Here is a 27,160-nt window from a genome sequence, read left to right as displayed (position 1 = left end):
GATTGCATTTGTTCTGTTATTGGTACAACCTCGTTGTTCTGTTGCACCTGACACCTTCCTCTGTATATAGTTTAGCCTCATGTACATGTTGTAAATATTGCACGCACACACTCAGATGCATTCAGTACACATTTCTATTTATTAGCATGTAGGAACATATCCTTTGTGAAAGGGGGGGATGTCATGATATCCACATCAGCATATCATGGTGCAATCACACACACACTGATGGACAGGCAGTTGTACCAACCAGCACAGACATAACATCGCAGCCAATCACCAGCGAGAGCACATGCACTATAAAACAGGGAACACCACAGTTCCCGCTCATTCTACCAGGAGATAGTTCAGAGCACAGAGCTCACAGCGTGCCACTCAGACATAGTCCATGTGCTGAGTGTCTCACTAAGATAGTGTTAGGGCTGGGTCCACAGGTTAGCTGGTGAAGCACGTACCCAAGCCAGCAGTTAGTTGTAACCGTTGTTAAGACAATAAAACAGAGTTGTACCATCTACAGCCGTGTTGGATCATTTGTGCATCAGAAAACCCAACACGACAACATCCTTTGAAAAAAGAAACCTGTTGCTGTCAAGCGAGGGAGTGGGGAGCCATTCAACCCCTCCTCACCTGATTGTAACACTAGCATTCATACCCCAGATAGAAACAATCAATGGTTAACTTGATGGGTGCCGACCATGGTAAGAGGCAGTACACATGAGCTGCAGGGGAAATTAAATTGTGTGGTGTGGGGGGGAGGGTAGTGCTTCGACTGTGACAACCAATTGCCTTCTAGGCTAAATGGCTTGTTATTCTTCCTGCTTCTTACAATCTAATCAGTCAGAGCGAATAAGGACGAGTAAATGTAATCCAAACTCACACGATTAACTCTGTCCTGTATCGCACTCCAATTTAGTCAGAAACACAGTTCCTCAGTCCTACATCTTACACAGTAGGAGGCGGGCTTGGCTAACAGGCAGAGTGTTCAATACTTGTTTTCAGATGAATGTACTTACATCCTGAGGACACCATGCTGACCACAATGGATGAGGACGTGCTGGAACTCTGCACCAGGATCGTCACCAAGACTCCCAGCATCAGGCCAGCAATGGGATTGGCCAGAACTGTGTTATCACCAAATACGTCACCAGCCATTTTCCCTAAAGAATAATGGTGATAGTTTATATAAATCAACACGTAGAACAAAACAACAACAGCAATAATCTGCATTTAGATAGCATCTTAAAATTTGTAAAACATCCAAAGTTACTTCGAAGGTGAATTATCACAAAGAATTTCACATCACTGATAGAAAATAACTACGTCAGATTACTGAGTGTAATCCATAGAATCCCTACAGTGCAGAAGAAGGCCATTCACCCCATCGAATCCGCAGCGACCCTACCAAGGCCCAGTCCTCCACCCTATCCATGTAACCCCGAGAAATGATCATGGCCAATCCACCTAACCTGCCCATCTTTGGATTGTGGGAACACCCAGAGGAAACCCACGCAGACATGGGGGAGAAAGTGCAGACTCCGCACAGACAGTGACCCAAGTCCGGCTTTGGAACCGGGTCCCTGGTGCTGTGAGGCAGCAGTGCTAACCGCTGTGCCACCATGCCTCATCTTCACTGATGTAGACGATAGGCATTCCTATGATATATCTGAGACAGGTGGGCTGCAGAACAATGCCTTTACTCTCCAATATTGCATCATTCAAATGCTGAAACTGCCTGAAATAAATCATCATTTAGTTTGATAATGTGAGTGCGGTTCCTAATCAATAACTCATTCAAGGTCTTTCCTTTACGTAATGCTAGATATCTCTTACCTCCGACCAGTTGAAATGCGGAACTCAGGACATCAAGAGAACAAACAAAAAGATAGAGGAGAGCAATTAAGGAGCTGCCCAGTACAATCCACTTCAAAACGTGCTTCGTCTTCCCAGCTGGAGCCAACTCTGTGAAAGAACAAAACTAATATAGAGTCTCGTGTCAGAGGGTGAAAATTGTTCCTTAGGTTTGTTAATATCTTTGTTAATTTACCGCTCCAATTGGGTCCATGACTCTGAAGCTGGGGAAGAGCCCAGGGATCTTCCTCTTCCTGTTCCTCCTTTACACCATCATCCTTTGATTGAAGAGAGTCAGTTACTGTTATCACGTTCTCTGTTATAAAGCAAAGATAGAACTGGATTTTACTCTGGACAAATCAAATAGTAAGTCTAGGCACAGATGAGGTACTTGTTGGATTGACCAGTCAGGTTTGATGCAGGACATAAGAACATAAGAACTAGGAGCAGGAGTAGGCCATCTGGCCCCACGAGCCTGCTCCACCATTCAATGAGATCTTTTGTGGACTCAGCTCCACTTTCCGGCCCGAACACCATAACCCTTAATCCCTTTATTCTTCAAAAAACTATCTATCTTTATCTTAAAAACATTTAATGAAGGAGCCTCTACTGCTTCACTGGGCAAGGAATTCCATAGATTCACAACCCTTTGGGTGAAGAAGTTCCTCCTAAACTCAGTCCTAAATCTACTTCTCCTTATTTTGAGGCTATGCCCTGTAAGGTTTTCGGGCAATTCGGCCCTTTTTGGACTGCCCAAGGATAAAACCCAGAGACTGTAAACTGGACACTTTTCAGCCAAGGGAACGTAACCAAATTTCCCAGCAGGCTTGGTCCGCTGAGCTGAGTAGGGGCATAGGTATTTACAAACCCCCCCCAGGAGCTACAAGGAAGAAGGAGCCAGACAACTAGATAAGATTAAACACAGAGACAAAGGGGCATGGTAATGCTGTAAGGGGCCTGCCTGCAAGCAGGACAATGGGATGGTCATAGCCCCATGCAGATGTAAATGACTTTGCCTCCACCAGAGCAGTATCCAATCAACACCCCATCAACATAGCAGCGATCTCCAGAGCAGATGGAAGACTTTGAAAATCTTCACAAGGGAGCTCAACCTCGTTATCTCAAAAAGCAGACTGGAGGCGGACCTAGGGGTGGTACTCCTATCTTGACAGGTCTGACAGGCTCAAAGGGGGCAGGACCAGCGGGAACTTTAAACCTTATGGATTCAATGCAAAAGGGGCTGGCCGAACACAGGAAAAAGCCAGGTAAAACGGATATAAAAGGGGCTGTGTTTCGATTGAGGGTCTCTTGGCTTGACCTCTCCACCTTTGACTTGACCTCCTGCAGCCTGTGACTGTAAGTACCCTGCAGCAGCTTGCGAAACTCCCTTGACCTTGATAGTGGTTGAGGCTTTGGGGAAGGGGACTTGATTTGTGTTCTGTGTCATTGCTAAAACTGTGTAACAATAAGATTTTACGTTGTGTCCGTTATAGTACTTTCTGAATAGACTTAGTTTGTGTTAGAGTTTAAGATTTTGTTATAATTTCTTCTGTTTGATGATTTTGACCTGGGTTTTGCAATAAACCTTGATTTGCTGATAATTGGAGTTGTTTAAATTCTTCAATCTCTCACCAGCGATCTCTGACCAAGTCATTGTTAAGATATTCCTCACCTTAATTCCGGGTTCGAGAATCTAGGGTCATCTTGAACAATTCACTCAGGACAGGCTGCTGGTTAGGTAATAAACAGCAGTGTCCTATTCTCTCTCTTGGGAAAGCTACTCCAGCGAAGTAGGAACCGGGTGGGTGTTGCACCACCGGCAAGAGAGAGAATCACCTGGGCATTGGTGGGGGTCTGGATATCTGTGTGATATAAGCCTCAGGCTTCCGGTTAGGGATAAACGGCAGGCTTGATTCAGTGCTCTCTCCCGTGGAGGTGTCCCAGTGCGGCATCCCCTGGCCTCTGAAGTTTCAGTGCCAGCTGGAGAGAGACACACACAGATACTCAAACCCCAGATATCGGCCCAGTAGTGGAGTAGCAGAGATGGAACCCTCTACAATGGCGACCGCGGCAGGAGCCCGGTGGTTTGGAGTATGTGACTTGGCAGAGGGGGTGAGGGAACGAAGTAAAATGGAGGAGAGAATCTCCTCGTATATGTGGCAAAAGGTCAACCTCACCAAACCTTGGGTCTCAGAACTAATCAATGCGGAGCGACCTGTAATGGCAGCGGCTGCATGGACAGAAAGTAAGGCGCACAAAAGGCACTTGGAGAAGGCAGTTTGGCTGGTCTGCCTGTCCCAGCAGGTAGTCAAAACAGAGCAAAGGGTCAAAGAATTAGAGCAGGAGTTGGGAGAAGTGAGGGCCAGCGCAGGGGACAGCGCTAGCGCAGCGGAACGACTGCGGGAGGAATTGGCAAAAATTAAACAGGACAGCGCTAGCGCAGCGGAACGACTGCGGGAGGAATTGGCAGAAATTAAACAGGGCAGCCTACAGGAAAGCGAGTCTAACCGGTGCGAGAAGGACTATCTCCACTGCCAGATAGTGGAGGGTAAAGAAAAGGAACGGAGGCTCCAGGAACTCTATGCTCGGAGTACAGAGTAGTGTAGGAAGCTGGAGGGGAAGTTCCGGGACATCCAGGCAGCGTACCGAGTGGCTCGCGAGGAAGTAGGGGACTGTGCTCATGGGCCGTGCCAGGCACGAATAACGGAGCTGGAGGAAACCTTGTCCAAGGTCAGGGGACAGGTACACCTGGTAGGTCCAAGGGGGTTCCCTAGGGGCAAGGTGTTCCTCGCAGCGGATGATTCCCCAAAGGCCAAGGGGAATAGACCGCCTCCTGAGGCACCGGGATCGTGGCCGGGTCGGCAGGCGGGGAACGGGGAGTCCAGGAAGGGACGGGCCCAAGGGAGAGCAGAGAGGGATCCCCAGGTAACAGCATCTCCTGTGTGGGTAGTTAACCCAGGGGTGGTAGGGCGAGAGGACACAGGAGAAGAAGAGTCAGACAGTGAGGCGGAGGAGCAGGAACCCCAGGTAGGGCAGATGTGCCCTGTCAGGCAGAGAAGGTATGGTCCCCCGGCGGGGCTGGCAAATAGGGGACTGGTTGAGGGCGACATTATCATTCCTCATGGGGCATCCGCGCTCAGGGGGATGGTGGCCCACGTTCCCAGGCTAACTCCAAAAGGGGATCCGTCGCTTAATTTTATGGAGGTGGAGCAGGCAGCCAGCATTAATGACTGCGACGAGGGGGAGCAAATAAGGATGCTCCTGATGACCCTAGATCCCCAACTATGCAGGGCAGTGACCTCCGGGAATGGGGGACGACCTGACACATGGGCGGCAGCACAGACTGCTGTTCTGGAGGCGATGGGCTTGAATCTGGGTAGCCCTTTCATGAGGGTGGGGGAAACCAAGCAGCAGCCAGGGGAATCGCCAAATATGTTCGCAGACAGGCTGTGGACTGTCTATGTGGAGGCGTGCGGGACTCCCGCGGATAGGCAGAATTTAGATGAGAGAACAGCCCACTGGCTGAAGACCCTCGTAGCGAACTGTCTCCCTCACGTTAGGGCAAAGGCCGAACACTGGTTCGACCCGCAGAGTCCGGACCTTAATGAGGCAGAGGTCCTTAGAAAACTCACCCTTGCATATCGCAACGGGGAGAGGAGAGAGGAAAAGCCCCATAAGGGTCAGGTGCATGGAATCACACCAGCACCCCCTAAGAGCGAGTGGAAGCATGAGGGCTCCAGGACCTCCGACAAGAGACCGGTATGCTACGGGTGTGGAAAGACCGGGCATTTCAAGAGGGAGTGTGAGAACTCTAGCAAGGAGGAGAGGGCTCCCGCAGTAGAGAGTCAGACCCCGGCGGCAGGAGCAGCTGCCCCGGAAACCATCGAATTAAAAAAACTCTTAGCCTTGTTGCAGAGCCTAGCAGCTGGGTCGGGACAGGTGGCAATGGCAACGGGCCAGGGCCTGCCCGCACCCACACCACAAGAACCCATATGACTACCCAGGGAGCAGCCTCAGGAAAAAGGGAGCGCAGGGGTAGTTCTAGCCCCAGACCCTGGTCCGGTCCAGGTGCAGGGTCCCATTCTGGAGGCTTCCTCAGCGGCTATTTGCAGTTTAAATCCCTTAAGGTGGGGCCCATGCAAACGCCACATCAGTCAATTTAAATTGTTCCACCCCATAAGGGCAAGAAAGAGCAAGGTGGGGGGAAGACTGGGGGTGGTAGTGGAGAAACGCCCGTAGAATTAACGACGGTGGGGGAGGTCCCTGAATCCACGGTCACACAACCGGTGACAAGGTGCTGTCCCGAAGGGGCAGTCCCAAAGAAATCGACAGTGCTGCAAGCACCCAGCCCAGGGACAGTAACGATTCCCAAGCCATTACCTGTGGGTCAGGTGGCCTGCCTTAGTATAGAGGCTAGGGAGGCAGAGGAGAGGGAGGTATCACCTTGGGCTTGGGAACCATTCAGGGGACGAAGGAGCAATCGGGTCTCCAAGCCCCCGGTAAGATGGTCCCCACCACACCTCCCTAGAACCCGGTTCCGCAGTAAGGGGGCCCGAGTAGAAGGGAGCGCTGAGGGATCCCCGAACCCTGTTGAGGAAGGAGAGGCAAGGGGCAGTCCGGACCCCCGGGAGGGGACGGTCTGGCCCGAGCCGTTGGTCCAAACAGGTGAACTGCCCCAGTATAGCGGGGTCCAGTTTTAATTTGGCCACCCGGAGACGGGTGGCATTGTATATAGCATTCCCCCCCCGTTAGTTCTAATTAGTGTTTAGTGGTGTGTGGGTTATTTAGGATCGTGGGATCACAGAAGCGCATAGTGCAGTGATTCGCGGGTTTCAGTTACTTGATTGTGATATATGTACAGGGACCCTTACGTTTGGGGTTCCGGTGAAATGTGTGTATGTTACTGTGTGTTTAAATTAAGTATGGTCTTGTCTTTCCCTTTCATTGAAATCAGGGGTAGCCTAGATTAAGGGAACTGTCTTGGGACTTGTAGTTTCGCATGTTGTTGAGGGGGGGCCTACGGTCCACACAAAAGGAAATGATTGCCCTTCACCTGTGTCGATACGGTCCAAGCAGGTAGGGACGTATCGAAGGGGCATCTGTAAGGTTTTCGGGCAATTCGGCCCTTTTTGGACTGCCCAAGGATAAAACCCAGAGACTGTAAACTGGACACTTTTCAGCCAAGGGAACGTAACCAAATTTCCCAGCAGGCTTGGTCCGCTGAGCTGAGTAGGGGCATAGGTATTTACAAACCCCCCCCAGGAGCTACAAGGAAGAAGGAGCCAGACAACTAGATAAGATTAAACACAGAGACAAAGGGGCATGGTAATGCTGTAAGGGGCCTGCCTGCAAGCAGGACAATGGGATGGTCATAGCCCCATGCAGATGTAAATGACTTTGCCTCCACCAGAGCAGTATCCAATCAACACCCCATCAACATAGCAGCGATCTCCAGAGCAGATGGAAGACTTTGAAAATCTTCACAAGGGAGCTCAACCTCGTTATCTCAAAAAGCAGACTGGAGGCGGACCTAGGGGTGGTACTCCTATCTTGACAGGTCTGACAGGCTCAAAGGGGGCAGGACCAGCGGGAACTTTAAACCTTATGGATTCAATGCAAAAGGGGCTGGCCGAACACAGGAAAAAGCCAGGTAAAACGGATATAAAAGGGGCTGTGTTTCGATTGAGGGTCTCTTGGCTTGACCTCTCCACCTTTGACTTGACCTCCTGCAGCCTGTGACTGTAAGTACCCTGCAGCAGCTTGCGAAACTCCCTTGACCTTGATAGTGGTTGAGGCTTTGGGGAAGGGGACTTGATTTGTGTTCTGTGTCATTGCTAAAACTGTGTAACAATAAGATTTTACGTTGTGTCCGTTATAGTACTTTCTGAATAGACTTAGTTTGTGTTAGAGTTTAAGATTTTATTATAATTTCTTCTGTTTGATGATTTTGACCTGGGTTTTGCAATAAACCTTGATTTGCTGATAATTGGAGTCGTTTAAATTCTTCAATCTCTCACCAGCGATCTCTGACCAAGTCATTGTTAAGATATTCCTCACCTTAATTCCGGGTTCGAGAATCTAGGGTCATCTTGAACAATTCACTCAGGACAGGCTGCTGGTTAGGTAATAAACAGCAGTGTCCTATTCTCTCTCTTGAAAGCTACTCCAGCGAAGTAGGAACCGGGTGGGTGTTGCACCACCGGCAAGAGAGAGAATCACCTGGGCATTGGTGGGGGTCTGGATATCTGTGTGATATAAGCCTCAGGCTTCCGGTTAGGGATAAACGGCAGGCTTGATTCAGTGCTCTCTCCCGTGGAGGTGTCCCAGTGCGGCATCCCCTGGCCTCTGAAGTTTCAGTGCCAGCTGGAGAGAGACACACACAGATACTCAAACCCCAGATATCGGCCCAGTAGTGGAGTAGCAGAGATGGCACCCTCTACAATGTTAGTGGAGTAGCAGAGATGGAACCCTCTACAGCCCCCTAGTTCTGCTTTCACCCACCAGTGGAAACAACCTGCCCACATCTATCCTATCTATTCCCTTCATAATCTTATATGTTTCTAAAAGATCCCACCGGCATCCTTCTGAATTCCAACGAGTACAGTCCCAGTCTACTCAACCTCGCCTCGTAATCCAACCCCTTCAGCTCTGGGATTAACCTAGTGAATCTCCTCTGCACACCCTCCAGCACCAGTACGTCCTTTCTCAGGTAAGGAGACCAAAACTGAACACAATACTCCAGGTGTGGCCTCACTAACACCTTATACAAGTGCAGCATAATCTCCCTAGTCTTAAATTTCATCCCTCTAGCAATGAAGGACAACATTCCATTTGCCTTCTTAATCACCTGTTGCACCTGTAAACCAACTTTTTGCGACTCATGCACTAGCACACCCAGGTCTCTCTGCATAGCAGAGTGTTTTAATATTTTATCATTTAAATAATAATCCCTTTTGCTGTTATTCCTACCAAAATGGATAACCTCACATTTGTCAACATTGTATTTCATCTGCCAGGCCCTAGCCCATTCACTTAGCCTATCCAAATCCCTCTGCAGACTTCCGGTATCCTCTGCACTTTCTGCTTTACCACTCATCTTAGTGTCATCTGCAAACTTGGACATGTTGCACTTGGTCCCCAACTCCAAATCATCTATGTAAATTGTGAACAATTGTGGGCCCAACACTGAACCCTGAGGGACATCACTAGCTACTGATTGCCAACCAGAGGAATTAATCGCCACTCTTTGCTTTCTATTAATTAACCAATCCTCTATCCTTGCTACTACTTTATCCTTAATGCCATGCATCTTTATCTTATGCAGCAATCTTTTGTGTGGCACCTTGTCAAACGCTTTCTGGAAATCCAGATCCATTGGCTCCCCGTTATCTACCGCACTGGTAATGCCCTCAAAAAATTCCACTCAATTAGTTAGGCACGACCTGTCCTTTATGAACCCATGCTGTGTCTGCCCAATGGGACAATTTCCATCCAGATGCCTCGCTATTTTTTCCTTGATGATAGATTCCAGCATCTTCCCAACTACCGAAGTTAAGCTGACTGGCCTATAATTACCCGCTTTCTGCCTACCTCCTTTTTTAAACTGTGGTGTCACGTTTGCTAATTTCCAATCCGCCGGGACCACCCCAGAGTCTAGTGAATTTGGTAAATTATCACTAGTGCATTTGCAATTTCCCTAGCCATCTCTTTTAGCACTCTGGGATGCATTCCATCTGGGCCAGGAGACTTTAGCCCCATTAGCTTGCCCATCACTACTTCCTTAGTGATAACAACCATCTCAAGGTCCTCAGCTGTCATAGCCTCATTTCCATCAGTCACTGGCATGTTATTTGTGTCTTCCACTGTGAAGACCGACCCAAAAAACCTGTTCAGTTCCTCAGCCATTTCCTCAGCTCCCATTATTAAATCTCCCTTCTCATCCGCTAAAGGACCAATATTTACCTTAGCCGCTCTTTACTGTTTTATATATTTGTAGAAACTTTTACTATCTGTTTTTATATTCTGAGCAAGTTTACTCTCATAATCTATCTTACTCTTCTTTATAGCTTTTTTAGTAGCTTTCTGTTGTCCCCTAAAGATTTCCCAGTCCTCTAATCTCCCACTAATCTTTGCTACTTTGTATACTTTTTCCTTCAATTTGATACTCTCCCTTATTTCCTTAGATATCCACGGTCGATTTTCCCTCTTTCTACCGTCCTTCCTTTTTGTTGGTATAAACCTTTGCTGAGCACTGTGAAGGAGGGAGAAGGTTGAGTTGACCTCATAGAACCAGCACAGAAGGAGGCCATTCATCCTATTATGTCCATGCTGGCTCGAAGTCCGTCTCCTCGGCCCACCAACGCTTTATGAAAGTGGGCCGTTTTGCCCCCTGAGCATTCTTTGCCATTCAATATAGTCATGACTTCAACTCCACTCTCCTGCCAACTCCCCTCGAATCCCAGAGAGATCAGAAATTTCAGTCAAGAATATATTCAACAATGGAGCATCCATAATGGCCGAGGGGGTGGGGGGTATAGAGAATTCCAAAGATTCACAAACTTCTGAGTGAAGTAACATCTCCTCATCTCAGACCTAAATCATTGACCCTTTGTCCTGAAATGGTGCCCCGTGCTTTAGGTTCCTTGCAGAGCTCTCAATGTCCACCCTGTCAGCCTCTTCAGAATCTTTTATGTTTTAATGTGATCACCTCTGATTCTTCTAAATTCTAGAGAACATAAACCCAATTAACACACAATCTCACCTGGGGACAAACCTCTTTCCCTAGCAACCAATCGAGTGAATATTTGCTGTTCTGTGCTGCCTCCAGAGGAAATATATATCTTTCCTTCAAAATGAAGAGCAAAACTGATATAAGGTCCTTCCTATTTACTCTCTGGTTATTCCCTTATTCCCCCTTTCTTTTATTTTTGCCGTTACATTTTTTGATCCATGGGTGATTTATGGACACATGTCGTTAAGGCAGCCTGTATCGTTAATTCAAGCAAAAGGAAGAAGTAATGGCCTGTGCCTTTAATTCAAACAGAAGTTTCCAGAGGGCTGTGTTGTTTTTGACGCGTGATTGCAGACTGCCAACTATCAGTGATGACTCAACTTGATTGACTCGGCTGGTGGCCAATGAATGGGCCCAAAAGGCTGTGTTCTGCCTGGCAACAGGTGGTGTTTGGATATTATTCCATTGGAATGTTTTCAGAGTCACGATGTTCTATTTTCATTTCACTTTTGATTCTGTGGCTTGGATGGAGAGATCTAACTAAATCTAACTAATTCTCTCCATGAGGGCTACTGCAAAGTCCTGAAGTCAAACCACAAGCTGAACGGAAGATTTGATGTGAAATGAGAAAGATATGCCTTAAGATAGGCCTTAAGGCGAACCTCGAGCTGAAGGCCCAGTTTGATAAGAAATAAAGTGTCTCTCCAGAAAGCCTGCTGCCTGTAAGTGCTGTATTTTCTAACCTGTGGGGACCCTGAATCAATACCTCTGCAAGGAAGGCCATCACCAGCTGTAAACCAGAGACTTTGATCAACCAGCATGCTGTGAGGGAAGCGTGCTAAAGAACCACCATTTGAAACAAAGATTCTTATCTTTTGACCTTCATCCCTATTATTTTTACCCCTTCCCACCCCTCTGTGTTTGTCTGTCTTGTGTGTTGGGTAGAAGGTGGGACAGTTAAAGTGGGTAGTAGGAATTAGGTTGTTGTTATCCAGTGGTATTTGCTGCATTTAACATGATCATTCTTGGTATAAATAAACAATAATTGTGTTTCAACTTACAAACCTGGTGAGGAAATCTCTCCTCATCTCTGTCTTAAATGAAAGATCCCTTATTTTTAAACTGTTCCCCTATGTTCTAGACTCCCATGAGGGGAAACATTCTCTCAGCATCCACCCTGTCAAGACCCTAAGAATCTTAGACATTTTAATAAGATCACCTCCCATTCTTCTAAACTCCAATGAATACAGGCCCAACCTGTCCAACCCCGCCTCATAAGAAATCCCTTCATCCCAGGAATCAGCCGGAATGAACTTTCTAGAATGGCCTCCATTTCCAGCCTATCCCTCTTCATGTAATGGCAAGCCCATATAGAATCCCTATATACCATATTCATAACTTTGAGGATACATATTCTACACATTGTGGACTCTTTGAAATTGACTTTAGAAAGTGGACAATGTGCTGCTAAGGTGGCCACCAAGGGTGGATTTATGAAAGGGAAATCATATTTGATAAAGGAGTTTTTGAGGAGGTAACTAGCAAAATAGATAAAAGAGAACAAGTGGATGTGGTGTATTTGGATTTTCAGAAAGAATTTGATTAGGTCCCACATAAGAGGTTAGTGGGCAAAATTAAAGCAGATGGGATTGGGGAAAATATATTGGCATGGATGGAGGAGAATAGCAGACAGGAACCAGAGAGTGGGAATAAATGTTTTTTGGGGGAGTGGCAGGCAATCACTAGTAGGGTCCCTCAGGAATCAGTGCTTGGGCCTCAGCTATTCACAACATACATCAATAATTGGAATGAGGGAACCAAAAGTAATATTTCCAAGTTTGCCCACAAGACAAAAACTTGCTGGCAACGTGATTGTGAAGAGGCTTCAAGATGATTGAAACAAGTTGAGTGGGTGGGCAAATACTTGGGGGGTGCAGTATAGTGTGGATAAGTGTGAAGTTATCCACTTCGGACGGAGAAACAGAATGGCAGAGTGTTATTTAAATGGTGATCGATTAGGAAATGTTGATGTGCAAAGGAACCTGGGTATCCTAATTCACCAGTCACTGAAACCAAGCATGCAGGTACAGCAAGCAGTTAGAATGGCAAATTATTGACCTTCATTGTGCGCGGACTTGAGTACAGGAACAAGGATGTCTTACTGCAGCTGTATAAGGCCTTGGTCAGACCACACCTGAGTATTGTGTGCAGGTTTGGTCTCCTTATCTGAGAAAGGATGTTCTTGTCATAGAGCGAGTGCAGCAAAGGTTCACTAGACTGATTCCTGGGATGGCAGGATTGTTGTACGAGGAGGGATTGGGTCGACTGGGCCCGGCAGCGCGGTAGCATGGTGGTTGGCGGAGTTGCTTCACAGCTCCGGGGTCCCAGGTTCGATTCCCGGCTGGGTCGCTGTCTGTGAGGAGTCTGCACGTCCTCCCCGTGTTTGCGTGGGTTTCCTCCGGGTGCTCCGGTTCCCTCCCACAGTCCAGGGATGAGCAGGTTGGGTGGATTGGCCGTGCTGAACTGCCCTTGGTGTCCGGGGAGGTTGGGTGGGGGTTGCGGGGATAGGGTGGATGCGTGGGCTTGAGTAGGGTGCTCTTTGTGGGGGCCGGTGCAGACTTGATGGGCCGAATGGCCTCCTTCTGCACTGTGAATTCTATGATCTATGTATTCACTGGAATTTAGAAGAATGAGAGGGGATCGAATTTAAACATATAAAATTCTGGTCGGGTTGGACAGACTGGTTGCAGAGATAGTGTTTCCTCTGGCTGGGGAGAGGGGTGTCTAGAACAAGGGGTAATTGTCTCAGGATATGGGGTAGGCCATGTAGAACTGAGATGAGGAGAAACTTGAGGGTAATGAACCTGTGGAAGCCATTCACTTGCTATATTTAAGAAGGAAGTTTTTTGGACTCTGAGGACGTGGTCCTCTGGCCACTCTGCACCTGACAATCATCTCGCTGCGGTGCAGCGTGGCCGTTGAAAGCCGGGAGACTCCGCTCCCGGAATCTACCCTACTCGCAACACCTCGTGAGATTCAACTGTCTCACGAGACGTTGCAAGGTGAATCCTGCCCACAATGGGCGGGATCACTTTTTGGCAAATCTGCATATTAGAGCGAGACAGTAAGTCTTACTCGAATGTGCAGATTCCCCAGGTACCTGAGCACCGTTTGGTACTGGTCAGGAGGTCCCCTCCTGCATGCCCTTTGGACCGGGTGGTGCCCTGGCACTGCTGGTGCCATGTGGGTACCCTGGCAGTGCCAGCCTGACACCTGGGAAGTGCCACATGGGTGCCAGCCTGGCACTGCCCAGTTGGCACTGCCAGGGGAAGTGTCAAGCTGGCATTTTTTGCATGCATGTGATCGGCCTGGGGTTGCCCTGTGGGGGAGGGCTGGGGGGGATATCGGGGATTCTTTTGGGGGCCTTAGGATTGGGATGCCATTTAAAAATGGTGTCCCAATCTCTCGCTACAACAGGGAGTTCCGGCAAGCAGAGTTCCGCATTGTAAAAAACAAGGCTATGTGAGGCCTTGTCTACACGTTCCCCTGTCAGGCCCCTTCAAAGCGAGTCACGTTGAATAGCCATGTGTTTCTTGGCACTGTGAGTGCTGGGAAACACACGGCTAAATACGCTCGCTCGGGGACTTTGTTCCATTTTGGGAAGATTGCGTCCTAAAGGTATTGAGGGTTCGGGGAGAGTGCAGGAATGTGGTGTTGAGATGGAGGATCAGCCATGACCCTATTGAATGGTGGAGCAGACTCGAAGGGCCGAATGGCATCCTCCTGCTCTATATTATAAAATATAAATGTATATGGGTGGAAGACCCTAATTGAAAAGAGATTGAAAATCACTTATGAACTGATGCTTCCTATTCCCCAGGTCTTTACTGAAATTCAAAATTAATAGCGCCTAAATCAGGGTTACCGTGCCTGTGTGTGAATGCACATAGTGTAGTAAATATGATTGGGGCATTACAGGCACAGACTTCATTGTGGAAACAAGATGCTGCTGCGATAACAGAGACCTGGGGCGCGATTCTCCGCTCCTGTGCCGTTTGGGAGAATCGCCTGGGGCACCATTTTTTCCCGCGACGCCGGTCCGACGCCCTCCCGCGATTCACCCAAGCGGCGAGATCGGCACTATCGAGTTCTGCGCGGCGCAGTCCGGTGAATCGCCCGAGACACCCAAAGTGGCGATTCTCCGCCACCCCCGCTTTTCTCAGGGCCGGATGGGCCGAAGTCCCGACGGCGTGACCCCAGTTCACGCCGTCGCCGTACACACCTGCTTTTCAAAGTCGTCAGCCAGCACGACTGAGCAGGGAGGAGGTGAGCGGACTGTTCCGCAGCTAATGGAGACCGGGTCGGCTTCCCCGAGAAGGCTGCGGCCAACGGGGGGGTGGGAGGGGGGGGATGAGGGAGAGTGTGCAGGTGGGAGGGGGGAGGGGGAGCGGAGTGCAGGTGGGAGGGGGATGAGGGAGAGTGTGCTGGTGAGAGGGGGGTGAGGGAGAGTGTGCAGGTGCGAGGGGGGATGAGGGAGCGGGGTGCAGGTGGGAGGGGGGTGAGGGAGCGGAGTGCAGGTGGGAGGGGGGATGAGGGAGCGGGGTGCAGGTGGGAGGGGGGCGAGGGAGAGTGTGCAGGCGGGAGGGGGGTGAGGGAGCGGAGTGCAGGTGGGAGGGGGTGAGGGAGAGTGTGCAGGTGGGAGGGGGTGAGGGAGTGGAGTGTAGGTGGGAGGGGGGTGAGGGAGCGGAGTGCAGGTGGGAGGGGGGTGAGGGAGAGTGTGCTGGTGGGAGGGGGGGTGAGGGAGCGGGGTGCAGGTGGGAGGCGGGTGAGGGAGAATGTGCAGGTGGGAGGGGGGTGAGGGAGCGGAGTGCAGGTGGGGGGGAGAGGGAGCGGAGTGCAGGTGGGAGGGGGGTGAGGGAGAATGTGCAGGTGTGAGGGGGGTGAGGGAGCGGAGTGCAGGTGGGGGGGAGAGGGAGCGGAGTGCAGGTGGGAGGGGGGTGAGGGAGCGGAGTGCAGGTGGGAGGGGGGGTGAGGGAGAGTGTGCAGGTGGGAGGGGGTTGAGGGAGCGGAGTGCAGGTGGGAGGGGGTGAGGAAGCGGAGTGCAGGTGGGAGGGGGGTGAGGGAGAGTGTGCAGGTGGGAGGGGGGTGAGGGAGCAGAGTGCAGGTGGGAGGGGGGAGAGGGAGCGGAGTGCAGGTGGGAGGGGGGTGAGGGAGCGGAGTGCAGGTGAGAGGGGGGTGAGGGAGCGGAGTGCAGGTGGGAGGGGGGTGAGGGAGCGGAGTGCAGGTGGGAGGGGGGTGAGGGAGAGTGTGCAGGTGGGAGGGGGGTGAGGGAGCGGAGTGCAGGTGGGGGGGGGTGAGGGAGAGTGTGCAGGTGGGAGGGAGTGAGGGAGAGTGTGCAGGTGGGAGGGGGGTGAGGGAGCGGAGTGCAGGTGAGAGGGGGTGAGGGAGAGTGTGCAGGTGGGAGGGGGGTGAGGGAGCGGAGTGCAGGTGGGAGGGAGTTGAGGGAGCGGAGTGCAGGTGGGAGGGGGTGAGGGAGAGTGTGCAGGTGGGAGGGGGGTGAGGGAGCGGAGTGCAGGTGAGAGGGGGGTGAGGGAGCAGAGTGCAGGTGGGAGGGGGGGTGAGGGAGCGGAGTGCAGGTGGGAGGGGGGTGAGGGAGGGTGTGCAGGTGGGAGGGGGTTGAGGGAGCGGAGTGCAGGTGGGATGGGGGTGAGGGAGAGTGTGCAGGTGGGAGGGGGGTGAGGGAGCGGAGTGCAGGTGGGGGGGGGGGTGAGGGAGAGTGTGCAGGTGGGAGGGAGTTGAGGGAGCGGAGTGCAGGTGGGAGGGGGAGAGGGAGCGGAGTGCAGGTGGGAGGGGGGTTGAGGGAGAGTGTGCAGGTGGGAGGGGGGTGAGGGAGAGTGTGCAGGTGGGAGGGGGGTGAGGGAGCGGAGTGCAGGTGGGAGGGGGGGAGGGAGAGTGTGCAGGTGGGAGGGGGGGAGGGAGAGTGTGCAGGTGGGAGGGGGGGAGGGAGAGTGTGCAGGTGGGAGGGGGGTGAGGGAGCGGAGTGCAGGTGGGAGGGGGGTGAGGGAGCGGAGTGCAGGTGGGAGGGGGGTGAGGGAGCCGAGTGCAGGTGGGAGGGGGGGAGGGAGAGTGTGCAGGTGGGAGGGGGTGAGGGAGAGTGTGCAGGTGGGAGGGGGGGTGACGGAGCGGAGTGCAGGTGGGAGGGGGGTGAGGGAGCCGAGTGCAGGTGGGAGGGGGTGAGGGAGAGTGTGCAGGTGGGAGGGGGGTGAGGGAGAATGTGCAGGTGGGAGGGGGTGAGGGAGAGTGTGCAGGTGGGAGGGGGTGAGGGAGAGTGTGCAGGTGGGAGGGGGGTGAGGGAGCCGAGTGCAGGTGGGAGGGGGGATGAGGGAGCGGGGTGCAGGTGGGAGGGGGGCGAGGGAGAGTGTGCAGGCGGGAGGGGGGTGAGGGAGCGGAGTGCAGGTGGGAGGGGGTGAGGGAGAGTGTGCAGGTGGGAGGGGGTGAGGGAGTGGAGTGTAGGTGGGAGGGGGGTGAGGGAGCGGAGTGCAGGTGGGAGGGGGGTGAGGGAGAGTGTGCTGGTGGGAGGGGGGGTGAGGGAGCGGGGTGCAGGTGGGAGGCGGGTGAGGGAGAATGTGCAGGTGGGAGGGGGGTGAGGGAGCGGAGTGCAGGTGGGGGGGAGAGGGAGCGGAGTGCAGGTGGGAGGGGGGTGAGGGAGAATGTGCAGGTGTGAGGGGGGGTGAGGGAGCGGAGTGCAGGTGGGGGGGGAGAGGGAGCGGAGTGCAGGTGGGAGGGGGGTGAGGGAGCGGAGTGCAGGTGGGAGGGGGGGTGAGGGAGAGTGTGCAGGTGGGAGGGGGTTGAGGGAGCGGAGTGCAGGTGGGAGGGGGTGAGGAAGCGGAGTGCAGGTGGGAGGGGGGTGAGGGAGAGTGTGCAGGTGGGAGGGGGGTGAGGGAGCAGAGTGCAGGTGGGAGGGGGGAGAGGGAGCGGAGTGCAGGTGGGAGGGGGGTGAGGGAGCGGAGTGCAGGTGGGAGGGGGGTGAGGGAGCGGAGTGCAGGTGGGAGGGGGGTGAGGGAGCGGAGTGCAGGTGGGAGGGGGGTGAGGGAGAGTGTGCAGGTGGGAGGGGGGTGAGGTAGCGGAGTGCAGGTGGGGGGGGGGGGTGAGGGAGAGTGTGCAGGTGGGAGGGAGTGAGGGAGAGTGTGCAGGTGGGAGGGGGGTGAGGGAGCGGAGTGCAGGTGAGAGGGGGTGAGGGAGAGTGTGCAGGTGGGAGGGGGGTGAGGGAGCGGAGTGCAGGTGGGAGGGAGTTGAGGGAGCGGAGTGCAGGTGGGAGGGGGTGAGGGAGAGTGTGCAGGTGGGAGGGGGGTGAGGGAGCGGAGTGCAGGTGAGAGGGGGGTGAGGGAGCAGAGTGCAGGTGGGAGGGGGGGTGAGGGAGCGGAGTGCAGGTGGGAGGGGGGTGAGGGAGGGTGTGCAGGTGGGAGGGGGGTGAGGGAGCGGAGTGCAGGTGGGAGGGGGGTGAGGGAGAGTGTGCAGGTGGGAGGGGGGTGAGGGAGCGGAGTGCAGGTGGGGGGGGGGTGAGGGAGAGTGTGCAGGTGGGAGGGAGTTGAGGGAGCGGAGTGCAGGTGGGAGGGGGAGAGGGAGCGGAGTGCAGGTGGGAGGGGGGTTGAGGGAGAGTGTGCAGGTGGGAGGGGGGTGAGGGAGAGTGTGCAGGTGGGAGGGGGGTGAGGGAGCGGAGTGCAGGTGGGAGGGGGGGAGGGAGAGTGTGCAGGTGGGAGGGGGGGAGGGAGAGTGTGCAGGTGGGAGGGGGGGAGGGAGAGTGTGCAGGTGGGAGGGGGGTGAGGGAGCGGAGTGCAGGTGGGAGGGGGGTGAGGGAGCGGAGTGCAGGTGGGAGGGGGGTGAGGGAGCCGAGTGCAGGTGGGAGGGGGGGAGGGAGAGTGTGCAGGTGGGAGGGGGTGAGGGAGAGTGTGCAGGTGGGAGGGGGGGTGACGGAGCGGAGTGCAGGTGGGAGGGGGGTGAGGGAGCCGAGTGCAGGTGGGAGGGGGTGAGGGAGAGTGTGCAGGTGGGAGGGGGGTGAGGGAGAATGTGCAGGTGGGAGGGGGTGAGGGAGAGTGTGCAGGTGGGAGGGGGTGAGGGAGAGTGTGCAGGTGGGAGGGGGGTGAGGGAGCCGAGTGCAGGTGGGAGGGGGTGAGGGAGCGGAGTGCAGGTGGGAGGGGGGTGAGGGAGAGTGTGCAGGTGGGAGGGGGGTGAGGGAGAGTGTGCAGGTGGGAGGGGGGTGAGGGGGCAGAGTGCAGGTGGGAGGGGGGTGAGGGAGAGTGTGCAGGTGGGAGGGGGGTGAGGGAGAGTGTGCAGGTGGGAGGGGGGTGAGGGAGCGGAGTGCAGGTGGGAGGGGGGTGAGGGAGAGTGTGCAGGTGGGAGGGGGGTGAGGGAGCGGAGAGCAGGTGGGAGGGGGGTGAGGGAGAGTGTGCAGGTGGGAGGGGGGTGAGGGAGAGTGTGCAGGTGGGAGGGGGGATGAGCGAGAGTGTGCAGGTGGGAGGGGGGTGAGGGAGCAGAGTGCAGGTGGGAGGGGATGAGGGAGAGTGTGCAGGTGGGAGGGGGGTGAGGGAGCGGAGTGCAGGTGGGAGGGGGTGAGGGAGAGTGTGCAGGTGGGAGGGGGGAGAGGGAGCGGAGTGCAGGTGGGAGGGGGGTGAGGGAGAGTGTGCAGGTGGGAGGGGGGTGAGGGAGAGTGTGCAGGTGGGAGGGGGGTGAGGGAGCGGAGTGCAGGTGGGGGGGGGGGTGAGGGACCGGAGTGCAGGTGGGAGGGGGGGTGAGGGAGCGGAGTGCAGGTGGGAGGGGGGTGAGGGAGAGTGTGCAGGTGGGAGGGGGGGTGAGGGAGCGGAGTGCATGTGGGAGGGGGGTGAGGGAGAGTGTGCAGGTGGGAGGGGGGTGAGGGAGCGGAGTGCAGGTGGGAGGGGGGTGAGGGAGAGTGTGCAGGTGGGAGGGGGGGTGAGGGAGCGGAGTGCAGGTGGGAGGGGGGTGAGGGAGAGTGTGCAGGTGGGAGGGGGGTGAGGGAGCGGAGTGCAGGTGGGGGGGGGTGAGGGACCGGAGTGCAGGTGGGAGGGGGGGTGAGGGAGCGGAGTGCAGGTGGGAGGGGGGTGAGGGAGAGTGTGCAGGTGGGAGGGGGGGTGAGGGAGCGGAGTGCATGTGGGAGGGGGGTGAGGGAGAGTGTGCAGGTGGGAGGGGGGTGAGGGAGCGGAGTGCAGGTGGGAGGGGGGTGAGGGAGAGTGTGCAGGTGGGAGGGGGGGTGAGGGAGCGGAGTGCAGGTGGGAGGGGGGTGAGGGAGCAGAGTGCAGGTGGGAGGGGGGTGAGGGAGCAGAGTGCAGGTGGGAGGGGGGGTGAGGGAGCGGAGTGCAGGTGGGAGGGGGGTGAGGGAGAGTGTGCAGGTGGGAGGGGGGTGAGGGAGCGGAGTGCAGGTGGGAGGGGGGGTGAGGGACCGGATTGCAGGTGGGAGGGGGGTGAGGGAGAGTGTGCAGGTGGGAGGGGGGTGAGGGAGCGGAGTGCAGGTGGGAGGGGGGTGAGGGAGAGTGTGCAGGTGGGAGGGGGTGAGGGAGAGTGTGCAGGTGGGAGGGGGGTGAGGGAGCGGAGTGTAGGTGGGAGGGGGGTGAGTGAACGGAGTGCAGGTGGGAGGGGGGTGAGGGAGCGGAGTGTAGGTGGGAGAGGGGTGAGGGAATGGAGTGCAGGTGGGAGGGGGGTGAGGGAGAGTGTGCAGGTGGGAGGGGGGGTGAGGGACCGGATTGCAGGTGGGAGGAGGGTGAGGGAGAGTGTGCAGGTGGGAGGGGGGTGAGGGAGCGGAGTGCAGGTGGGAGGGGGGTGAGGGAGCGGAGTGCAGGTGGGAGGGGGGTGAGGGAGAGTGTGCAGGTGGGAGGGGGGTGAGGGAGCGGAGTGCAGGTGGGAGGGGAGTGAGGGAGAGTGTGCAGGTGGGAGGGGGGTGAGGGAGAGTGTGCAGGTGGGAGGGGGTGAGGGAACGGAGTGCAGGTGGGAGGGGGGTGAGGGAGCGGAGTGCAGGTGGGAGCGGTTGAGGGAGCGGAGTGCAGGTGGGAGGGGGTGAGGGAGCGGAGTGCAGGTGGGAGGGGGGTAGAGAGAGTGTGCAGGTGGGAGGGGGGTGAGGGAGAGTGTGCAGGTGGGAGGGGGTGAGGGAGCGGAGTGCAGGTGGGAGGGGGGTGAGGGAGCGGAGTGCAGGTGGGAGGGGTTGAGGGAGCGGAGTGCAGGTGGGAGGGGGGTGAGGGAGCGGAGTGCAGGTGGGAGGGGGTGAGGGAGCGGAGTGCAGGTGGGAGGGGGGTGAGGGAAAGTGTGCAGGTGGGAGGGGGTGAGGGAGCGGAGTGCAGGTGGGAGGGGGGTGAGGGAAAGTGTGCAGGTGGGAGGGGGTGAGGGAGCGGAGTGCAGGTGGGAGGGGGGTGAGTGAGCGGAGTGCAGGTGGGAGGGGGTGAGGGAGCGGAGTGCAGGTGGGAGGGGTTGAGGGAGCGGAGTGCAGGTGGGAGTGGGGGTGAGGGAGAGTGTGCAGGTGGGAGGGAGGTGAGGGAGCAGAGTGCAGGTGGGAGGGGGGTGAGGGAGAGTGTGCAGGTGGGAGGGGGGGTGAGGGAGCGGAGTGCAGGTGGGAGGGGGGTGAGGGAGCAGAGTGCAGGTGGGAGGGGGGTGAGGGAGAGTGTGCAGGTGGGAGGGGGGGTGAGGGAGAGTGTGCAGGTGGGAGGGGGGGTGAGGGAGCGGAGTGCAGGTGGGAGGGGGGTGAGGGAGCAGAGTGCAGGTGGGAGGGGGGTGAGGGAGCGGAGTGCAGGTGGGAGGGGGGTGAGGGAGAGTGTGCACGTGGGAGGGGGGGTGAGGGAGCGGAGTGCAGGTGGGAGGGGGGTGAGGGAGCAGAGTGCAGGTGGGAGGGGGGTGAGGGAGAGTGTGCAGGTGGGAGGGGGGGTGAGGGAGCGGAGTGCAGGTGGGAGGGGGGTGAGGGAGCAGAGTGCAGGTGGGAGGGGGGTGAGGGAGAGTGTGCAGGTGGGAGGGGGGTGAGGGAGAGTGTGCAGGTGGGAGGGGGGTGAGGGAGAGTGTGCAGGTGGGAGGGGGGGTGAGGGAGCGGAGTGCAGGTGGGAGGGGGGTGAGGGAGCAGAGTGCAGGTGGGAGGGGGGTGAGGGAGAGTGTGCAGGTGGGAGGGGGGTTGAGGGAGAGTGTGCAGGTGGGAGGGGGGTGAGGGAGCGGAGTGCAGGTGGGAGGGGTTGAGGGAGCGGAGTGCAGGTGGAAGGGGGGTGAGGGAGCGGAGTGCAGGTGGGAGGGGGGTGAGGGAGCAGAGTGCAGGTGGGAGGGGGGGTGAGGGAGCGGAGTGCAGGTGGGAGGGGGGTGAGGGAGAGTGTGCAGGTGGGAGGGGTTGAGGGAGCGGAGTGCAGGTGGGAGGGGGGTGAGGGAGCGGAGTGCAGGTGGGAGGGGGGTGAGGGAGCAGAGTGCAGGTGGGAGGGGGGGTGAGGGAGCGGAGTGCAGGTGGGAGGGGGGTGAGGGAGAGTGTGCAGGTGGGAGGGGTTGAGGGAGCGGAGTGCAGGTGGGAGGGGGGTGAGGGAGCGGAGTGCAGGTGGGAGGGGGGTGAGGGAGAGTGTGCAGGTGGGAGGGGGGTGAGGGAGCGGAGTGCAGGTGGGAGGGGGTGAGGGAGCGGAGTGCAGGTGGGAGGGGGTGAGGGAGAGTGTGCAGGTGGGAGGGGGGTGAGGGAGAGTGTGCAGGTGGGAGGGGGGGTGAGGGAGAATGTGCAGGTGGGAGGGGGGTGAGGGAGAGTGTGCAGGTGGGAGGGGGGGTGAGGGAGCGGAGTGCAGGTGGGAGGGGGGTGAGGGAGAGTGTGCAGGTGGGAGGGGGGGTGAGGGAGCGGAGTCCTCGTGGGAGGGGGGTGAGGGAGGGTGTGCAGGTGGGAGGGGGGGTGAGGGAGAGTGTGCAGGTGGGAGGGGGGTGAGGGAGCGGAGTGCAGGTGGGAGGGGGGGTGAGGGAGAGTGTGCAGGTGGGAGGGGGGGTGAGGGAGAGTGTGCAGGTGGGAGGGGGGTGAGGGAGAGTGTGCAGGTGGGAGGGGGGTGAGGGAGCGGAGTGCTGGTGGGAGGGGGGTGAGGGAGAGTGTGCAGGTGGGAGGGGGGTGAGGGAGCGGAGTGCAGGTGGGAGGGGGGTGAGAGGGAGTGTGTGCAGGTGGGAGGGGGGTGAGGGAGCGGAGTGCAGGTGGGAGGGGGGTGAGGGAGAGTGTGCAGGTGGGAGGGGGGTGAGGGAGCGGAGTGCAGGTGGGAGGGGGGTGAGAGGGAGTGTGTGCAGGTGGGAGGGGGGTGAGGGAGCGGAGTGCAGGTGGGAGGGGGGTGAGGGAGAGTGTGCAGATGGGAGGGGGGTGAGGGAGCGGAGTGCAGGTGGGAGGGGGGTGAGGGAGCGGAGTGCAGGTGGGAGGGGGGTGAGGGAGAGTGTGCAGGTGGGAGGGGGGTGAGGGAGCGGAGTGCAGGTGGGAGGGGAGTGAGGGAGAGTGTGCAGGTGGGAGGGGGGTGAGGGAGAGTGTGCAGGTGGGAGGGGGTGAGGGAGCGGAGTGCAGGTGGGAGGGGGGTGAGGGAGCGGAGTGCAGGTGGGAGGGGTTGAGGGAGCGGAGTGCAGGTGGGAGGGGATGAGGGAGCGGAGTGCAGGTGGGAGGGGGGTGAGGGAGAGTGTGCAGGTGGGAGGGGGGTGAGGGAGAGTGTGCAGGTGGGAGGGGGTGAGGGAGCGGAGTGCAGGTGGGAGGGGGGTGAGGGAGCGGAGTGCAGGTGGGAGGGGTTGAGGGAGCGGAGTGCAGGTGGGAGGGGGGTGAGGGAGCGGAGTGCAGGTGGGAGGGGGTGAGGGAGCGGAGTGCAGGTGGGAGGGGGGTGAGGGAAAGTGTGCAGGTGGGAGGGGGTGAGGGAGCGGAGTGCAGGTGGGAGGGGGGTGAGGGAAAGTGTGCAGGTGGGAGGGTGATGAGGGAGCGGAGTGCAGGTGGGAGGGGGGTGAGGGAGCGGAGTGCAGGTGGGAGGGGGTGAGGGAGCGGAGTGCAGGTGGGAGGGGGTGAGGGAGCGGAGTGCAGGTGGGAGGGCGGTAGCTCCAGCAAGGGACGTCCCGGGACACTCAGCCTCCCCCCGTTCTGTCGCTGGCGCATCTGGTGGGAAGCGGGCAGGTCAGGGTGGCACAACGCCATCCAGCATGCCCGCCGAGCATCCTGGCCCATCGAAGCCGGGCCGCCCCAGCAAACGCGTGCCGACGGAGAGCCATGTCGAAGGCCGTGATTCTCAGCAGTCCGCCTCCACTCCTGCTGCACCATCTGGGGAGACACCTAGACGTACTGGTACGGCCCGTAAGGCAAAGAAGTTAGGCACGTAAGAAGTTGGCACGGGTGCAGGGTACAGTTTAGTTGTAGGGGGTAGGGCATCTGTATGTTAATCTCACAAATAAACTCACTGTTGCACTTAACTTGTAAGACTCTGTGCCAGGGGGCTGGTGAGGGTGACCGAGTGGCGCTGTGGTTAATGAGCGGTTCAACGTCGGTGCCGGATGTGCTGTCCCTTTCCCCCCCGCCTCCCAAAATCGGACACCGTAGTCCTCGGCACTCCGACACCAGCTACCCCACACGGGCACGTGATGAAATGTCCGTTACGAGGGCTGTGACCACCGGAGTGCATGGTTCAGCTCTAGCCATGAGTCAGACCTCGGCTGGCGAATCTGAGCTCACAGCTCATCGCAGAGCGGGCTGTCATCATTCAACATGGCACTGATCACACCCGCTTACCCAATCATCACTGTTGTGCAATCCCCTAGTGCCGCAGTGGTAAGGTGATGTGGAATTGATGCCGTGAACGCGGTGCGGGGGGGGTGGTGGGTGCAGTGTGGTGCCCGTGTGCAGGACTGACGGTGCAAGTGGCAGTGTTCAGCGAATCCCAGTGTCTGTGTCCTGCGCCCCTCCCCCCACCCTGATGCACGCCATCCTCCTCCTCCTCCTCCTCCTCCGCTTCCCCCTCCCCCTCGTTTGCGTGAGCGTCGGTGCCGTCGGGTCCTCCCTCCGACTTCTCCACCAGGGCATCACCCCTCTGCATGGCAATGTTGTGCAGCGCACAGCAGACCACAACCATGCGACCGACCCTGTCGGCCTGGTACTGCAGGGCCCCTCCGGAGCGGTCCAGGCATCTGAATCGCATCTTCAGCAGCCCGAAGCACCGCTCCACCACACCCCTGGTTGCTGCATGTGCCTCGTTGTATAGGCTCTCCGCGTTGGTCTGAGGCCCCCGTATTGGCGTCAGCAGCCATGACCTCAACGGATAGCCCTTGTCGCCCAGCAACCAGCGCCTCAGCCTGGGGAGACATCCATCGAACATTGCGGGGATGAACGACTGTGCCAGAATGTAGGCATCATGCACACTCCCGGGGTACCTTGCGCACACGTACATGATCTTCATGTGGGGGTCGCACACCACCTGAATGTTCATGGAGTATGCGCCCTTCCTGTTCATGAACACTTCCCTGTTGTCTGCAGGTGGGTGCATGGGGACGTGCACACCATCGATGACATCCTGGACCATCGGTATCCCGGCCACCTTGGCGAATCCACGTGCCCGTGCTTCCTGCTGTGCTCGGTCCTCGGGGAATTTAATGTACCTGTCCGCGATGGTGTACAAGGCGTCGGTCACGGCCCTGATGCACCTGTAGACCGATGCCTGTGAGATCCCGGATAGGTCCCCGCTCGGCGCCTGGAAGGAACCGGTCGCATAAAAGTTTAGGGCCACACAGCACTGACAGCGGTGCCAACATCACGCCAACCGCGCCTCACCGCGCTGGATGGCTGGCGATACCCACATCTTGGGCAGAGGGTGGCCCTTCTGTTCTCCACCTCATCTAGCAGGGTGTCCAGGTCCGTGTCCCGGAACCTCGGTGCGTCTCGTCGGGGCTCAGCCATCTCTCCTCCTTCTCCTACTCTGGGTCCTTCCGTGTGCGGATCGTGCCATTTATGGCGCAGCGCCGCGTCATTCGGGCGTCGTGCGGTGAAGACGCTGCTTTCACGACACGCCCCCTGATTTTCTCACCCTGAATCGGTCGAGATCGGGGCCGTTTCGCGCCGTCGTGAGCCTCGACGCGTTCACAACGGCGTGGGCACTTAGTCACGGGAGCAGAGAATCGCGCCCCTGGCTCAAGGATGGTCAGGGTGTTAAATATTCATGGCCACAAGGGGCGGGATTCTCCGAACCCCCGTCGCATCGGAGAATTGCCAGGGGGTGGCATGAACCCCGGGCGGGATTCTCCGCATTCGGCGCGATGTCCGCCGACCAGCGGCAAAAACGGCGCGAATCAGTCTGGCATCGTGCCGCCCCAAAGGTGCGGATGTCTCCGCATCTTGAGCGGCCGAGCCCTCACCTTGAAGGGCTAGGCCCGCGCCGGACTGATTTTCGCCCCGCCAGCTGGCGGAAAAGGCCTTTGGTGCCCCGCCAGCTGGCGCGAAACTGACTTTGCCGGGCGGCGCATGCGTGGGAGCGTCAGCGGCCGCTCACTGCATCCCCGCGCATGCGCAGTGGAGGGGGTCTATTCCGCCTCCGCCATGGTGGAGACCATGGCGAAGGTGGAAGGAAAAGAGTGCCCCCACGGCACAGGCCTGCCCGCGGATCGGTGGGCCCCGATCGCGGGCCAGGCCACCGTGGGGGCACCCCCCCCGGGGCCAGATCGCCCCGCGCCCCCCCCAGGACCCCGGAGCCTGCCTGCGCCGCCTTGTCCCGCCGGTAAGAGAGGTGGTTTGACTCTCGCCGGCGGGACAGGCATTCCAGCAGCGGGACTTCGGCCCATCCCGGGCCGGAGAATCGCTGGGGTAGGGGGCCCGCCAACCAGCGCGGCACGATTCCTGCCCCCGCCGAATATCTGGTGCCGGAGAATTCGGCAACCGGCGGGGGCGGGATTCAGCGCCAGCCTCCGGCGATTCTCCGACCCGGCGGGGGGGTCGGAGAATCTCGCCCCCTGCCCTCGCCGGCTGCCGAATTCTCCGGTGCCGGAGGTTTGGCGGGGGCGGGAATCGTGCCGCGCCGGTCGGCGGGCTCCCCCGGCGATTCTCCGGCCCACGTCCTGCCCGTTCTATGCATGTCCCGCCGGTGTAAATTGGAGTTGGTCCCTTACCGGCGGGACCTGGCGGCACGAGCGGGCTCTGGGATCCTCGGGGGGGGGGGGGGGGGGCGTGGGCTGATCTGGCCCCGGGTGATGCCCCCACGGTGGCCTGGCCCGCGATCGGGGCCCACCGATCCGTGGCGGGCCTGTGCCGTGGGGGCGCTCTATTTCTACGCGCCGGCCGTGTAAGCCTCCGCGATGGCCAGCGCGAAGGTGATCCCCCACCCCCGCGCATGCGCAGAAATGATGTCAGCAGTCCCTGACGCTCCCGCGCATGCGCAGACCCACGCCGGCCGACGGGGTCCCTTCGGCCAGGCTGGCGCGATGCCAAAAGCCTTCCACGCCGGCCGGTGGGGCGCCAACCACTCCGGGGCAGGCCTAGCCCCTGAGGGTGCGGAGGATTCCGCACCTTTGGGGCGGCCCGACGCCGGAGTGGTTCCCGCCACTCCACTGCGCCGTTTCTGCCCGCCCTGCCGATTCCCGGAGAAT

At 57.7% G+C, this 27,160-nt stretch overlaps 1 protein-coding gene across 2 annotated transcripts in view; it reads right to left on the bottom strand.

Moving 5' to 3' along the window:
- LOC140399033 (sodium-dependent phosphate transport protein 2C-like) overlaps window positions 1–27,160 on the bottom strand; it is a 233,003-nt gene that overhangs the window by 191,291 nt on the left and 14,552 nt on the right. For both annotated transcript variants that reach the window (XM_072488096.1, XM_072488097.1), the window contains exons 3-5: window positions 2,045–2,164; window positions 1,831–1,959; window positions 1,014–1,157 (exon numbers count right to left, since the gene is read on the bottom strand). In XM_072488096.1, coding sequence (XP_072344197.1) covers window positions 1,014–1,157; window positions 1,831–1,959; window positions 2,045–2,164 — 393 coding nt within the window. The remainder of the gene's footprint in view (window positions 1–1,013; window positions 1,158–1,830; window positions 1,960–2,044; window positions 2,165–27,160) is intronic.

Source organism: Scyliorhinus torazame, chromosome 22, assembly GCF_047496885.1.
Source record: "Scyliorhinus torazame isolate Kashiwa2021f chromosome 22, sScyTor2.1, whole genome shotgun sequence".
Lineage (NCBI taxonomy): Eukaryota > Metazoa > Chordata > Chondrichthyes > Carcharhiniformes > Scyliorhinidae > Scyliorhinus > Scyliorhinus torazame.
This window is presented reverse-complemented; position numbering and strand designations above follow the sequence as displayed.